This window comes from Musa acuminata, chromosome BXJ1-3, assembly GCF_036884655.1.
Source record: "Musa acuminata AAA Group cultivar baxijiao chromosome BXJ1-3, Cavendish_Baxijiao_AAA, whole genome shotgun sequence".
Classification (NCBI taxonomy): domain Eukaryota; kingdom Viridiplantae; phylum Streptophyta; class Magnoliopsida; order Zingiberales; family Musaceae; genus Musa; species Musa acuminata.
The window spans coordinates 37,284,889-37,300,870 of record NC_088329.1 but is presented as its reverse complement, the minus strand read 5'-3'; the positions used below and the strand labels follow the sequence as shown (position 1 = coordinate 37,300,870).

General features: G+C 35.7%; 2 protein-coding genes across 2 annotated transcripts; one reads left to right on the top strand and one right to left on the bottom strand.

The window, feature by feature from the left end:
- Positions 1-237: 237 nt before the first annotated feature.
- On the bottom strand, positions 238-12,231 carry LOC135627549 (uncharacterized vacuolar membrane protein YML018C-like). Its single transcript, XM_065133673.1, has 8 exons — positions 11,827-12,231; positions 10,053-10,460; positions 8,980-9,197; positions 8,577-8,647; positions 8,379-8,480; positions 6,539-6,656; positions 6,330-6,465; positions 238-740 (listed from the first exon to the last, which is right to left on the bottom strand). Exons 1-8 carry the CDS (start codon positions 11,908-11,910, stop codon positions 678-680), a joined length of 1,200 nt encoding a protein of 399 aa, XP_064989745.1. The 5' UTR covers positions 11,911-12,231; the 3' UTR covers positions 238-677.
- Positions 12,232-14,326: 2,095 nt separating this feature from the next.
- LOC135627527 (VQ motif-containing protein 11-like) lies at positions 14,327-15,971 on the top strand. Its single transcript, XM_065133656.1, has one exon. The coding sequence runs from the start codon at positions 14,900-14,902 to the stop codon at positions 15,653-15,655; it is 756 nt and encodes a 251-aa protein (XP_064989728.1). The 5' UTR covers positions 14,327-14,899; the 3' UTR covers positions 15,656-15,971.
- The last annotated feature ends 11 nt before the right edge of the window (positions 15,972-15,982 follow it).

Sequence of the window (15,982 nt, the reverse complement as noted above, 5' to 3'; positions counted from 1 at the left end):
TAGTTCGGAATGCATGCACAAGTTGACAGAAAGTAGCGTTGCAGTGCTTACCTGATTTCCAATTAATATATTCGCTGCTGCATCAAGAAACTGCCCTTAACATCAGACATCTTCAAGTTTGAAAGACTTGATGAAAAAGCAAATGCAAATGAAATTGCATGTTCATCTAGTCATACAGACCCAGTTCTAAGTTTTAGACCAAATTAGCCGGTCAATCAATAATAGGATCAGGTAATATGAGCACTACCGTTAATGAATAAAGATATAATAAACCAATTGGTAAACTGCATAAAGTGTTGATTTAAACAATCTTGGAACTCTTAAATATTCCTCTAGCAAGAATTGGTAAATTGGTGCACTCACACACAGTGTCCCTCGAACCATTGCAGTCAGACCGTGGCTAACAGCTGACAAACTGGAAAACTATGCACATTTGACAAGACATTTTACAACAGATACAAATAAAAAAAGATGTATCGGAAGCAGCTAATCAATTATCGAATCTACAGAGCACCTAGGGCAAAACATGATGAGCCCACCATCTCTCACAGAGATCTACTCACATGAGTCGAATTTCCACTAATGCCCAGCATGTCTCTGAGGTTGATCAACTTCCAATATGAATGTAAAGAATTCTTGTATAAAAGAATCACTGTACTGCAAATTGTTTGTTGATGCTAGAAGCCAAATAATCGAGACAAACGGTTCGACAAATTAGCTATTACAAACCCAGCAAATACCTGCAAACAAGAACAACGGGACCAACAATATCTCAAGGTTAGCAAATCCATTTGCTTGAGGATGAAATGTGGACATGCTTGAATTCCATATATAAATGAAATAGAACATAGATGCAGAGTTCTTTTCATGATATAACTTCCTCCTAAGGCAAATGGTTCTCACAGGTGGCCTTGCACCAGCAGATCAGGCTGTTTTTCGTTTGGATCTTGGACTCTTCCAAGTCAAAAGGAAGATGTAGGCCTTTGGTTTATGAGAACAGAAAAAATAATGTACACCTTTGCATAAAGGAAAAGTAGCTATGGGTCATAATAGTTAAGAGTTGTTTTTGGTGCCATGAGAGATAGAGAGAGATCAAACATTGGTAAGAATATGTGCTAAGAGCTCTTTTTGGTGCCACGAGAAGAGAGAGAAAAAGAGACTCTATAGTTTTCTACCGGTCTTTTGCAGCATACACGGTTCCACTTATGGCTAAGAATTTAAATTTCTGTGCGATATTGGTTTTGGCAAAACGGTTAAACAAGTAACATATCAACCTGAATTGACCGATATCACTGAAAAACAATAAAGCAATTAATATCTACTAATACTGGCCTATTTCATCTCGTACCGGTCCGACCTGCACTTGATTCCTTTTATGAGCTATAATTTCTTGAAGCAAAAAGTAATTATAATTAGTGCTATTTCCTATTAAATCTTGGAAAAGCTTTGCATTTTTTATTCTTAGATGTTGATATTTGCTCCTTCAAAGATGTAGATTTCCAAAGTGAACCACACAAATCGCATGCATCATGTTATTACAGTCCTTGATTACTTTTACAGTTTTACTATTGTCCTTATAGTGTGACATATGCTTCTATGAGTAGGATTAGGTCCTAATTGATTCATAAAATTACCCAATATCTGATATCAAAGCAATAAGAACAGTAAAGGGGACCTATATTATGGAGAGACCTAGAATATTAAAGCTGACTTACAAAAACAAAAACTGCACACCACAGCCTATTCTTTTAAGTGCAAAAGCTTCATAGTGTTGACAGTGGTGGGCTTCACATGGGCCATAGGCATATAGGCTATGCCAAGGTCAAATCAAATCGACGAGTTTAAGAACGGACACCAGATGGAGACAATGGATGACCGTGTGAGGAATGCAAAACTAGTGGTGGCCACGAAATTCTTCACAACCTTGAGTATGAAAACTCAAGGCCTAGATTAGCTTAAGAATGTGGGGGAGCAAAGGATGGTTTTAGGCTGTTACTGTAACATCCCCCATTTTTTTAAAAATTTCGTAAAAGATTTATTTGTAAAAATAAGGATTATTTAATGATTATTTTATATTAAATGATATTATATTAAAAGTTTATGGCTAGGGACCTAAGAGTAAATATTAGAAGTTTGATATAATTTATGAAAGATTCAGATTTAAGTTAAAAAATATATATATATAGTGGACATGTGTCACTAGCTAACCTAAGGGTGCCACTTATGTTCACTCTAAAGATGACACCTAGCCCTTTTCATGCATGCATGACACATTGCAACTTTTGCATTAGCCAAAACCCAAATAATTAGATGAAAGGTTAAAGAAAACAAACCTGAAGAGTTGCAGCCAACGTGAGTTTGAGAAGAGAAGGGAAGAAGAAGAAGAAGAAGAAGAAGAAGTAGAAGAAGAAGAAGAAGAGCTTGAGGTTTTTCATCAATTTTCTCACATTTGGGATTCAAATAATTTTAAGGCAAGTGTTCTAACCCCATCCCACAGTAACCTTAATCTCTGTTTCCATTTTTATTCTGCAAAATTTGAAAGATTTCAACTGAGAACCAGACCATCTTTCGTTTTGATATAAAGCTAGGAATCTGTAATTTTTCGGTAATCTGACCTCTATGCAATGTTTCGGTCATAACATTTTGTAATAAACTCTGATTTAGACAAAACCTATTCCATTTGAAAGTAGACAAGAAAATCTTTATTTTGATATAAAGATCGAATGATTTGGAGTTTAAATGCCTACTAAGACTTCTGTCTAAATTAACCCTACAGATTCTGCAAAACAGGGACTGAAATTTCTGACCTCTTGTTGCTTAACTACTTATAACTTTCTGCTGTGAACTCAGATTCATACAAAGTATGATTTATTCGAAGATAGACTCAAAATGCTTTCTGTATATACCTGATTTGAAATTTTTGGATTAGAATTGCTAACTGAAACATCTGCTTTCATCGACCCTATGGATTCAGTAAAACAGAGCTAATATTTTCAGACCTTTCGCTACGAAATTATCTGTAACTCCCGGTTGTAAATTCCAAATCTTGTAAAACTTGATTTGCATAAAACTAGATTGACAAAGCTTTCTAATGACACCTATTTTGTATAAATTGGAGCATAATTGGTTATCCAAATAGTTCATACAATGTTCCTATCAAATTCTGCCAGAATCGAGCTTTGGTCGATTTCGGCTTTCCTTGTTACTTCCCTTTGGAAATCGATTTTGGCAAAAACTCTTACTTCAGTTAAGCTTTACATTATTACCTTAAATTCCTGTATACTTTAGTCCTTTATTTATTTGTATATCTACAGCTATCATCTAAAGTTCATGTTTGCATCGTAATGATTCGGCACATGCATCCCATTGTTCCGCATTTGTTTTCGAAATGTGTCTCTTCCAGTTTCATTTCGTTGGCCATTGAATTCACCTAACTTTCTTATTTCAATTGAGCTATATGTGATTTCTTGAAATCCTTGTATGCTCTTGCTTTTGCTTCCTTTCAAATCTGAATACATTTGTGAAAGATCATGTTTGTATCGTATTGACTCGTAAGGCATATGTACATTTAATTGTTCCGCATGTGCTTCTGCCGGCCCCCTATGACTTCACTCAGACGTGGGTGGATGGAGCTCCCAGACGTGAGAGACTTATGTTTGTTGGTCATTCAGAAATGGATGGACCATATTATATTATGATCTCACTTCACCTTCTATGTGTTTGATATGATATCCAAAGCTTTGGCTATGTTTCTATGCATGCTTTGGATAAGAATGAAATGAATGCATCGTCATGTGACATTTGAGCTTCTATTCATGTTTTGTTCTTTGATATATTTCCGTAATGTTATAAGTCTTTGTTATACCTTGAAAACTACCATATGTCATCGATATGCTCCTTATGCCAATGATATGCTCCAATTACCTTTCCTCGATTGTATGAATAAAACGTGCTTCGAACGATATGATATTGTAATTCTGCATTCAAACAAAACACGCTACTGTTTCATCTTGTATCTCTGCTTTGTATTTTGATACCTCATTTGTTTGAAAACTGTCCTCTTTGCTATGGATATGTTAGTCATTTGCTGAGCTTTATATGCTCACCCCGTTGCTATATAAATTTTTCAGGATAGCTTATCGCTCACTAAAATGTGTAAATTGGGTTGAGGCAGTGGAAGACTAGAAGATTTTGGGGCAAATATTTTGTACTTGATATGTTGATGTTGTATAAGTTCTTTTTGGGTGTAATGAAATATCAATGACAAATCTAGATTGATGTATCTTACAAATATTTGAAAAGTACCTCTTACGTCAGGATTTTGGAAATGTTAAGTCTAAACTGTGTACTGATATAAACATGTAGTACATGTTGGTTTTGTGATTACATTAATTGCCGCGCTTATGGATTTATAATATAGTTATGGTTTAGTTAAGTTGCTTTTGGATTTTAAGAATCATCTAGTAACATGATGTATGATTATAAACTGCACAGGTTTTGTGAATTGTGGATTGTAGAGGTAAATGACTTGAATGTTTTTCTTAGTGACCTCAAATGTGTGATTGGATCCTGGATTGTTTGTTGAATTAAATATTATCAATCTTGAATTAGGTTCACACCTCCTAAATAAGAATTAAATTCGGGGGGCGTGACAGTTACAGCCAAGGATTTAATTCTTGGTCGGTATCAATTCTGATCATCTATCAAACTGATATGGTGCTAGTATATTACGTAGTATGATGACCTATATCACTTGATATTGTTGAAAAAAATAATATATGCTTCAATAATGGTACTTGGTCTAATAAATACCAGCACATACCAACTAGTATGGTCAAGATTAGGAACCTTGATTGCAACCACCAAAATAGCCTTCTTCCTACGAGCTGAGAAAGAGGGAGGATAGAGAGAGGGAGGGAGATAAAGAAAGAGAGAGACAAGAGGGCAGACTGTTTTGACGTTGATTTTTTATTGAAGATGTAGTGTAAGTTTTGTAACTGTTACTTTGAAATTTTAAGCATACAGATCTTTATTAATTGAAGGGTTATGATCTTTTTTGAATATGGGAAAACTATGATAGGTCTCAAGTCACATGTAAAGACAGACAAGTATAGTAAAAACGGAGATGCTAATTATAATGGTACACAATTGTACAACACAATGTATATGTGATGCCAAAGAATATTATTCATTTATTTTATTATTATTAAATATATAGTTTGATACTAGTAGGTATACTTCCTTTTATTTTTTTATTATTTTATTCAACAATATCGAATAGTATGGGTCTATAAACCGGTAACAGACGATCCGACCAGCCAGCAAAACAGATATTGAACCAATATTTACAGTATTGTCATGAGAAAATGGGAATGGAGAAATTTGGTTCATCAGGAGTATAGAAGAATAAAGACATAGGCTAAGCTATGATGTATCTTATAACAAAAATAAAAAAAATAAATCAATTTTTTACACATTTGGACAAGTGACCGACACAAGATTAGCTATCTCACATTCAGGTATGACATTTGCATTACAAATTTTGATTATCCTGACAATAGAAGCCAAGGTGGAGGATGATGTTAGATGGCTTCATATGGTTTCCTTAGGAAAAAAACAGTGTATCCCTTCTATGAAAACACTAGCCTTCTATAATTGAAATTTAAAGCCATAGGCAACCATCAGCGATCTGTCCGTCAATATGAATTGTAAGAGATGAGAAAAGAATTAAAAAACAGTGTGTCCCTTTTATGAAAACAGTGTCTCCCTTTTATGGTTTCCTTAGGAAAAAAAAAGTGTATCCCTTCATATGGTTTCCTTAGGAAAAAAACAGTGTATCCCTTCATATGGTTTCCTTAGGAAAAAAACTGTATCCCTTTTATGAAAACACTAGCCTTCTATAATTGAAATTTAAAGCCATAGGCAACCATCAGGAATCTGTCTGTCGATATGAATTGTAAGAGATGAGAAAAGAATTAAAAATGACAAGAACAGATGAAAGAGAGGGCATGTAGTTCTTGACAACCTGTCTGTGTTGTGGTCTATTTCAACAGTGAACTCTCCTTCCCTCCTCTTAGAGAATTTCTAACCAAAATACTTGAATCACAATTATTTTCTATATTGTTCTAATTATATTAAGAACACATCTTTGGAAACGATTATTCCTTGGTAAGCCCTATGATTTCCTAACAACCAGAATGCAATTCACTATCCAAGTCAATGCAAAATGCATTTGCCTAATAAGACAATTAAAGTCTGCAAAGATGCATGTTCTTATGATCAATGATTGAAAAAATCAAGAGAAAACAACTTCCATTAAGTTAGATTACCTGAACTGAACCAAGGATATAGATTGCTGAATAGTGACGACCGTGAACAAGCATATCAGCTACCATGGCAAGTGGTATAGTAAGCGACATGCCCAAGGTGGCTACCAATGGAGTAGTCCAAACAACACATAATGCCCTGCATAGAAAGTATTCTAAATCAAATACAAATTCCAAGCATTCAATTAATCTGCAATTTGTTTGACACATACCAGAAGTAGTCTGAGAGTACACTTCCAACAAAGCCATTAGCAAGCACTACTTCTTCCATTTTAGCAGAGTGAGGTATTGTAAACTTGGGTTCAATTCCTAATGCAGTTAATGGCCAGACTGCAAAGGAAAAAAACAACAACTATGTTCAAATGTCCTCCAGCAAGTTAATGGATAGCCCAAAGCATGGTTATTAAGAATACACTATATCACTCTTTACAGAAACGAAAAGAAAACTAATATATTTATGTTTTAATGGTAGGGTAATCTTTGCCAAATTCGAATCATGGTAACATGAGAAAAGGATGGTGTGCATATGAACCTTTCATAAACCAATGTATTTGAAGTCATGCGTAGGCCTATAATGATACAGAACCCAAAACAAGCCAATCTAATAGCAGGTCAATATGCATGTTCTGCAATTCTATGGTGCCATTAGCCTTTCTCTGGCTTTTCTTAAGTGAGAAACTTTTCCAGTTCATAGCCATAGGGTTCATGATTTAACCTTGTTATGCAACATGTGTCCCTAATCCAATGCGCAAACATTTCCAGTTCATTCATGGGAACCAATCATAATTAATGGGCATTCCACAGGACTGGAAATGTGTCCCCAACCTAGGTGGTCATGATGAGATCAATCTAGGGAATGATGATTATATAGTTGAGTCTGAACCATACCCACACAATATGGATCCTTCCTTTGGCAAAGTTGGCCAGGTTGAGCCCAATTTATTAATATATGTGTGGAAGGCTCCCAATCAGACTTGGATAAAGGTGCCCATTTCTAGCTTAATTCATTGAATCACATATCCTACTGAACCTTTTTTTTTTCTCTCCAAGTCTTAAGAAAATGAATACTTCAGTGTTAAAGACCTAAAGTCATGGTTCATCTTCGATAAGCTGTTTCAATTTAACTGCCATAAGATTTCTCTTATATTAAGAAAAGTAACTTTTTAATGTTAGGTAACACAGAACATAAATGACCAGCATACACAGTCACTTGAAACCAATGCAGTTGCAAGAGTTAGTGCATGTAGGATAAAGCAAAGAAGTATTACTTTTTAAGTGTGATGAAGGTTTAAAATTTAATATAGACCAGTTCTAGAGCCCAGCTGAACCGGCACATACTAGCCGATATAGTACTTGGAGAGATCTATTACTAACTACTAAGAGAGTGTCAGATCTTAAAGTTAAATTCCTCATTGTGGCTCTTCTTTTACAAACGGATTTCAGACTATGGAAACAGATAACTTTATATATAAGTATAATATTTACAATCAAATTTGAAACATGTATCTGAATATGAAAATTGTATCTGTGTAAGCATATACAAGTCATGCTTATTGTTGAAAGATCATATTCCATAATTGTATCAGTACACATGGCATGATAATTGTATCAATTTTTTCCCATTCTTTTTAAGGAATATGTGCAATATTATGCAAAAGATAAACCATCTAAAACTAAACCAAGTAAATGAAGATATATATAGATATGGCATCAAGTATTATTTATCAATAATTCTAGTATACAAACCAGCTCATATATAAATAAGAAAACATATCAGTTCCAAAAGCAACAGATTGAAATTATCAAGGGGAAAAAAAAGCAAAAGACAGACAGAAGATTTAATAGAAGATAGTGAGAATATGATTAATATGTATCTTAAAATAAATATAAAAATTAAGAGCAGACCTGGAAACAAATATATTTCTACTTCTTTTAATATAGTTTGTTAGAGCAGCTAAAAGATTCATCAATTTGGCAACTAAAGCTAACTGCTTAATCTTATAGCATGTAATATAAAATTAAAATTGTAGAAGAGCTTAAGAATGTCTTTACCAAGCCACCACAAAGATACAAGTGTAAACAGTCCAACATATCCAAACAGCTTTTGAACATCAACTCCTTCTCCTTCCTCTCCTGCAAACTTCTTAAGAAGCACTGCAATGTTCATGTTATATATTTAACTTTAGTTGGCAATTCATAGTGTTAGTGCTTATACCAAAATAATAATAAGAATCAGAGATGTCATCGAACCAGTAAATAGACCATATGTCATTGCTGAAAGAAGACCAAAAAGATCCCCAACAAGTGATCGCTTTCCATTACTGCAAACATTAGAGTTTGTATCAGGTCAGAAATAAAGGCTACCATACACTTCAGATAAGATTTATGATAAAAAGCACATCTTAGTGGTTAAGGTGCTTGTTGTGTGCAGTCAAGAGGATAGGAGTTCAGGATCCATTATCAGTGTATAGTGTCCATATTATGTAATGATGTAATGCATGAAGTAGTAAAATTGAAAAAGGAAAGTTATCATAAGGCCCTCTTGCAAATCAAGCTTAATGTTTTGAGTTAATACTTTAAAGATACATGTAAACAAATAGGTTTATCCCAAGTCAAACACAAAAGGAAACAACACATACGCAACAAATTGTACCTAGTGGAGCTTATTTGTGACTCATCTGTCGCCCAAGTCTTGCCAAGAGTTGTCATTACAACACCAGCCATGCTAACAAAAACAGCAACAACTTTGGCCATGTTTAAGGTGTCTTGCCGTAGAAGAACACCAGCAAAAAGAGTAAAGAGTCCTGAAGTTGAAGATAACACAGTCGTACTTGCCACACTGGTCCTTGCAAGTGCTGCATTTGATAAGTACTGCATCCATGCAATAAAAGAAAAATGAATAATGATCTGAGATTAATAACAAGAAGCTATGTTTTAAATAATGGTGTTCTTCTTACCTAGTGTGACATCCTAAAATTGCTTTGAATAATAATATAAGAAAAATCTTATGAAACCAGTAAAAGCAACAGAAAAGCATTCAAAGAATTAGCTATGTTTTAGGACATGCTTGAACACCCCTTGACTTGAATAAGGGAAAGGCATACTTGTATAGGTGTACTCATACAGTCCTTATGTTATTTTCAATATTCAAAAATTTCAACCATGCCTGTATTCTTGCAAAAAGTCCAAATCTTCATTAACTATCCCATGCAAATCCTGAATATGCGCATTGACATGTGGTTAGACAACATTGTCCATAAGGAAAAGAAAATACTGAGAATTATTTGTAACCTATTCAAAGATAGCTTCATATCCAGAAGAAAAGAAAAATACAAGTGCTTCATTAACATCAAATTGAGATATTTTCCTTAAGTTACAAAAAAATTAACAAATATAGTTATAGCATAAAGAAACAAAAAACATGAGTTTTGTAGAAACTAATATTAGGATGATGCAGAAAGAAAAGTGAAAGAAATATACAGCAAATGTTAGAATTCTGGAGGACCATATGCAGTCTTAAAATTTTTGAAAAATAAAAGTACAAGTAAAACTTTCAAGACCATTTATAGTTTGAGAAATCATCAGGACAAACATATTGTTATTAAGCATATGAATCATCAGGAGCAGAATAACAAGTGATATAAACATATTGTTATTAACCATATGAATCATTAGGAGCAGAATATGACATGGTAGGAATATACGAAAACAATGGTTGAACCTCACCTCTGTGACAAACCAAATAGGAGCAAGATAAAATGCATATGTTGCAATCTCCTTAGCAGTGAATGATCTTTTTTCCTTCAAAACTTCAGAATCAATTTCATCTCTAATTTTGGAAATGAGGGAGTGTTCCTCCTCTTGTGCAGAAAGATCAAGGTCACTGTCTTTCTTAGTTAAAAGTACTTGTGATTCCATTTCCACCAACTTCTGAACGTCATGATGTTTTACAGGAGAATTAATTCCAGGTCCTGGGTTGTTGACAGTTTGTGGACTTCTAGCACTTTTAGAAGAATTCTTTCTCAATAGATTACATAACCAATCTTTTACGAAAGCTACTGGTAGATATATAACCATAAGGGAGGCTCCCAAGTAAGTGATGGCAAAAGGTTGTTTGTAGTCTGTAAATATACCCTGTATCACAGCGTTCATGAAAGTTAGATGTTATAAGAGGAAACTGATTTTAGTTCCATAAAAAAGTTCACAAAGTAAGCCAGATATTAGGACTGCTACATGCACTCAATTAAACGCATTATTTGGCTCACAAACTAGCTTAATATTTATCCCCCTTAACCGTCATTAACAATAGATAACAATGTACTTTACTACAAAAATCAAGATGGTAGTCATGTCTGAAGTGCATTTACAATATAAACAAATCAGATGAGGAACGGGAGGAACCAAGCAGTCATTAGTACTCATTTTCTCTAGTAACTATTTATTATCAACAAACAAAGTTGTTACTTGTTCATTCAGTTATATATTCTGGTTAGCTGGCAATTGCTGCTGAAAATAACAAGCAATACTAGATGATGATAACAAATAAGGGTTAGAAAGATTGCATTTGGTTGAGGTATGTCAACTTTTAACAGAAACATGCCCCATAAAGTTGCATGGGTGCTCATTAGTTCTCTCTCAAGACACTATAATCATCTCCTTTAAAATTTTCACTCGATACGATGTAATCAAACCCCTGACAGAAGCACAGCATCGCCAAGGAAGGAAGAGAAAAGGAGTTTTAGAAGTTTTGGAAGAGAAAGCAATAGAAGAGATCTTTTCTCCATCTATGTACCCAAATAATATAAACAGCCAATCTCTCTTCTGTAACGGACACATCCAGTAAGAATATCACATATATAATTAGCCTTGATTTCTAATTAATAGTACTAATAATGGACAGAAGATAGTTAGTTCTAGGGACCAGACACAAGAAAAAATAATAAGAAGAAGAGGTCAAAAGATTAAAAAAACATGAGCAAAACGTAGTGAAATATCACCTATTAGTTAGCCACAATGTCTAATTAATTAAAAATTGACAATAGGCCTCAAAAGAAGGATCTGAAAGAGCATCATCTTACCAACTAATAGAGAACAACACATGCAAAAGTAGTAAAAAGAGATAAAGAAATAATAAAATAAGTGCAAAACCGTGTGCATTGCGATTCATGCTTGTGGTGTTTTGCATAAATAACTAGAAATTCAATTAAAATAGCTCACCATGCCTAAAATCTCACTTCCCTCGAAACAAAAGACATGTTACCTCAAAATTTCCGAGAATCTAAGAGACATTTTCTAAAGTAATCTCGATAATTAAATACACAGCAAAGGAAAAAAAATTTGTAAGATAGAAATTCAAAGGACAGAATGTCATAATCAATTTTAAGCCAAATGAATTCGTGATATCTTTTACCAATTTTCAGCACTACATTTGAGAAGACAGATCCAATAATGAACCGATTTTATTTAGTAACCAAACCAATAAGAGGAGTTTAGGTTAGACCTGGGTGACTTCGGCGGAGGCGACCCAGATGACGACCACCGCAAGAATGAGAAACAAACCAGCCTTATACCTCCAGGTCGCCATTCCCTCCTCTTCCTCCGATCCGGCGCAGGAAATTAAGCCCACCACACTCTATTAGAGATTGGATCCCGTCTGCTCATCAAGATCTCGCATGTTCCCGCCAATACAGGTCCGATCCGTCCCCATGCCCTCCTAGACCAGAGGAGTAGGAAGAAGAAGAAGAAGAAGAAGACGTCCCAGTTTCCTCTTCTCTTCTTCCTTCTATACTCCTCGTGTCGGCAAGAGGAGGAGGGAGAGAAGCGGGGACGGGATCCAGGCAACAAATGCGGGAACGAGGAAGAAGAGGCGTTAGGTTGCCGAGTAAGGTGGGCGATTCGCTACCTGTCTCGGATTCAGACACGGCACCGACCATTTTGGTGGCTTCCTTTCGGTAAGCGCCCACCTGCGAACGCAGTGGCTATTGACGAGGACGTATCGTCCAAATAGCGAGTGCGGTTTGTGCGTCGGTGTGGCGGAATTTAAATAAGATTTCCATATATCTTCTCATCCAACTTTCTTGGCTTCGCCTAAAACCATGTCATTCCAATATATAAGTTCATATTAATGATAATATCCCCATTAAATCCATATCTCTAATCACTTCGAATGTGAAATTATATATGATGTGCCATAATAATTTCTCCATCTAAGGACTTTATGATCTCCTCAAAAATTAATATACTACTATATGTGAATAATATTTTATTTTTCTAAATTTATGTTTGGCAAATATATATATATATATATATATATATATATATATATATATATATATATATATATATATATATATATATATCAAGAGGGTTTTATGTGTTTATATCTATATTATTTTCTAACTCAAATTAGCTATTAATAACCTAATTAGTAGTGATTAATCTAAGTTTTTAATATTAAACTAATAGAATATATATATCTCTTATATTAGTTTAATATTAAAAACTTAGATTAATCACTACTAATTAGGTTGCTAATAGCTAATTTGAATTAGAAAATAATATAATTATAAACACATAAAACCCTCTTGATATTTTTACGATTATAACATGCTTTTTAAAGAGTATTGATGGAAAATAGAGCTTTAATTAACGGTCAAATCAGCATAAGTTTCTAATACATATTTGCCAAACATAAATTTAGAAGAATAAGATATTATACATATATCAGATATAATACTACTACTCATTGATGAAGTCTTGTGCATTAGAACTTTTTCTTTAAGATAATAAGTTATTGGATATGCTTAATTAGCATTATCTATTAAGAAGGTAAGTAGTTTTGTATTTCTTCTTATCCCTCCTTTTTTTTTTTCCTCCTTGTGAAGGGTGATGGACTCATTGCAAATTAGAATTAGGTAGAAGAAGATTTTCTCCTCTTTTTTTTCACGTAAAAGGTGTTAATCTTATTGCAATTACCTGTCTTGGGAATATGAAGAGCCAATGTGATGGGAGGGAGACACAAATGCCATCCAAGTGGGGTTCACATTACATGACACTTGATGGAGAGCAACACCTAATTCATGGATGGCAACCTAACCACAAGTAGATGTTATTCCATCCCCACCTAACATTTGGAAACATTTCATCATGTTGGAGAAGGTAGAAAAGCATTATGGGAGAAAGGTAAATGTTAAAGAATTTCCCCTTGAAAGTATAAAAAATTACCCTTTTGAAGAGTAAAATTGTTATTTTTCATGTGATAGACTTTTTTCTCAAGTAATATACATTTTTCATTGGAGCATTGCATAACATGCATTTTTAGATGTTTATAGTAAGACCAAAAAACCTAGCTTATGTTCTCTCTTTAGAACAACGATAGTTAATTGACCGATTTAATATGATTTAATATGTAATTTAACATCTCCTAAGTCTTATCTAAAGCTAATGATGTAAATATCAATGGAGGAATTTTTGGAGAAAAGAAAAAAAAAATATTAGTACAACAATTCCAATCATATGTTTTAGAGGTTGTGGAAAGAAAGAAAAAAATGATTGATCGACCTAACAGAATTTCTCTGAAAGATCATTACAAAATTCTCAAAATACAAATCCAAAGGAAATATGCCTTTAAATTTATCGTTAATGATAGTAATTAAAACATATAAATGTTGCTATAAAAATGCCCTATCATGGCACATTAGGGCCTTTTTTTCATGCTATATGGACATGTTCTACTTCTTATCATACATTGTCCAACTAAGATCACTTGATCGCCGGATATCACTGATGGATCATGATAGATATTTCACCTTGATATTGATCCAAGATATCGAGTATGTTTATGAATTCATTTGAGACCAACACTGCCTCCCTTGTCATTATGTTTATGAATTCATTAGTTACTTATATCGAGTATCATCAACATAAATAAAATAGTCAATATCAAGTTCATACTCTTGTCCAATATTGATCATCAAACACTACCTCAGAAACACGTAGAAGCCGCATGGGTTGGTCCCACATTCAGGACGAATCAGATATCGACAGGTTACGAGACAGCATGCACTATACCTCGCGGCATGAGAAGAGCTCAAAGTCCACCTTTTCGAACTGACGCTACATAAGCGACACCCATCCGGCCGGCCTAACCTTCGGCTGAACCACAGCAATCAGCCACCAGCATTTTCTATCAAACAGTGCCGCTCCACGTATCGAAACGCGAATCATCTCCGCTCCCGGAGACGATTAAAACCGTCTACCGTGTTGCGGGCGGAGCAACTGATCACTCTAAGCCACGAAACAAAAGGCCTCTTCTTTTCCTCACGCAACGCCAGCTTCGGCGAGGGAGTCTGCAAACTGCAGAGATGAGAGACAGTCGCTGCGTCTCATCGAAAAACGTGCCTTCAGGGAATGGAAAGGGAAATGGCTTCTTCATATCCCTCTCCTTGTGAGCAGTCTCAGCAGTACCATCTCTCTCTTAATACTGTAGACTTATTGTCCGTCAGGGAGTGGGATGAAAGAGACAAGATATATATGCACATAAAGATGTGAATTGAAGGAAACGGAGAGGAGCAATGTGCAGATATTACTGCAGCTTTCCGGGCTACAGTATAAAGCAAACCACCGTCTCCTTTCTTCCACACGCGCTGCTTCTCAGCCCTTCTCCTTCTCATGCCTTGATCTCTTTCTGCTTCTCTTTACCACCTTCCATGGCTGCTCTCTTTCCTGGCAGCGGGAACAACAACAGCAGCACCGACAAGTTAGACGCCGATGCGCTCTCTTGCTCCTCCGCCGCCGTCACTGGCAGCGCCGGCGATAACACGACCTACGTGCACGCCGACCCGGCCAACTTCCGAGCCTTGGTGCAGAGGCTGACCGGCCCCGCTGGAAACTACTCCTCCGTCCACAAGCTGCCTGTCGCGAGTCCCGCCGCCGCTCGGAACGTGCGGTCCAAGAGGCAGAAGCTTCAGGAGAGGAGGCGGGCCTCCACCAAACTCGAGATCGACATTGGCCATTCTCTCTACCGCGCCAGCACGACGACTCGTTGCTACCGACCTCATCATCACCACTGTTCCAATACAACACTAAGTCGGCAGAACGGAGACGAGGTAGGGCTCCTGCTATCTCCGATATCCACCATTGACTCTTGCTTGCTCGCCTCTTCTGCGACTCCAACCACTGCCACCAAAGATGAAGAGGAAGATAGAGCGATCGCAGAGAAGGGGTTCTATCTGCACCCTTCTCCTAGGAGTAACAACGGCGATCCACCAAAGCTTCTCCCATTGTTCCCTCTCCATTCTCCTAAGAACTCCGTTTCTTCCTCGGAGTGATTGCCCCTTTTTTTTTTTCTTATTCTTATCGTTGCTGTCATCCAAGTTTCGTGATCTTCACGACTGTTCCAAGTGCAACAGAAGTCACAGAAGGAATCACGTCAATAGTTGTGCTACGTTGCCTTAAGATGTGTGCTGAGTCTTGCTGTTTGGGTAATTCGGGCTGACTTGGCTTTGAGGGGAAAATGCCCAAATTATGATCTAACGAAACAATATGGGCCGGTGTTACCTGGTGGGTTTCGGGGTAGATTCATTTTTTATCTGGATCCGAATCCGACAAGGAATCACATGAATTAAACTTTATATGAAGAGGCAAAGTAATCATAA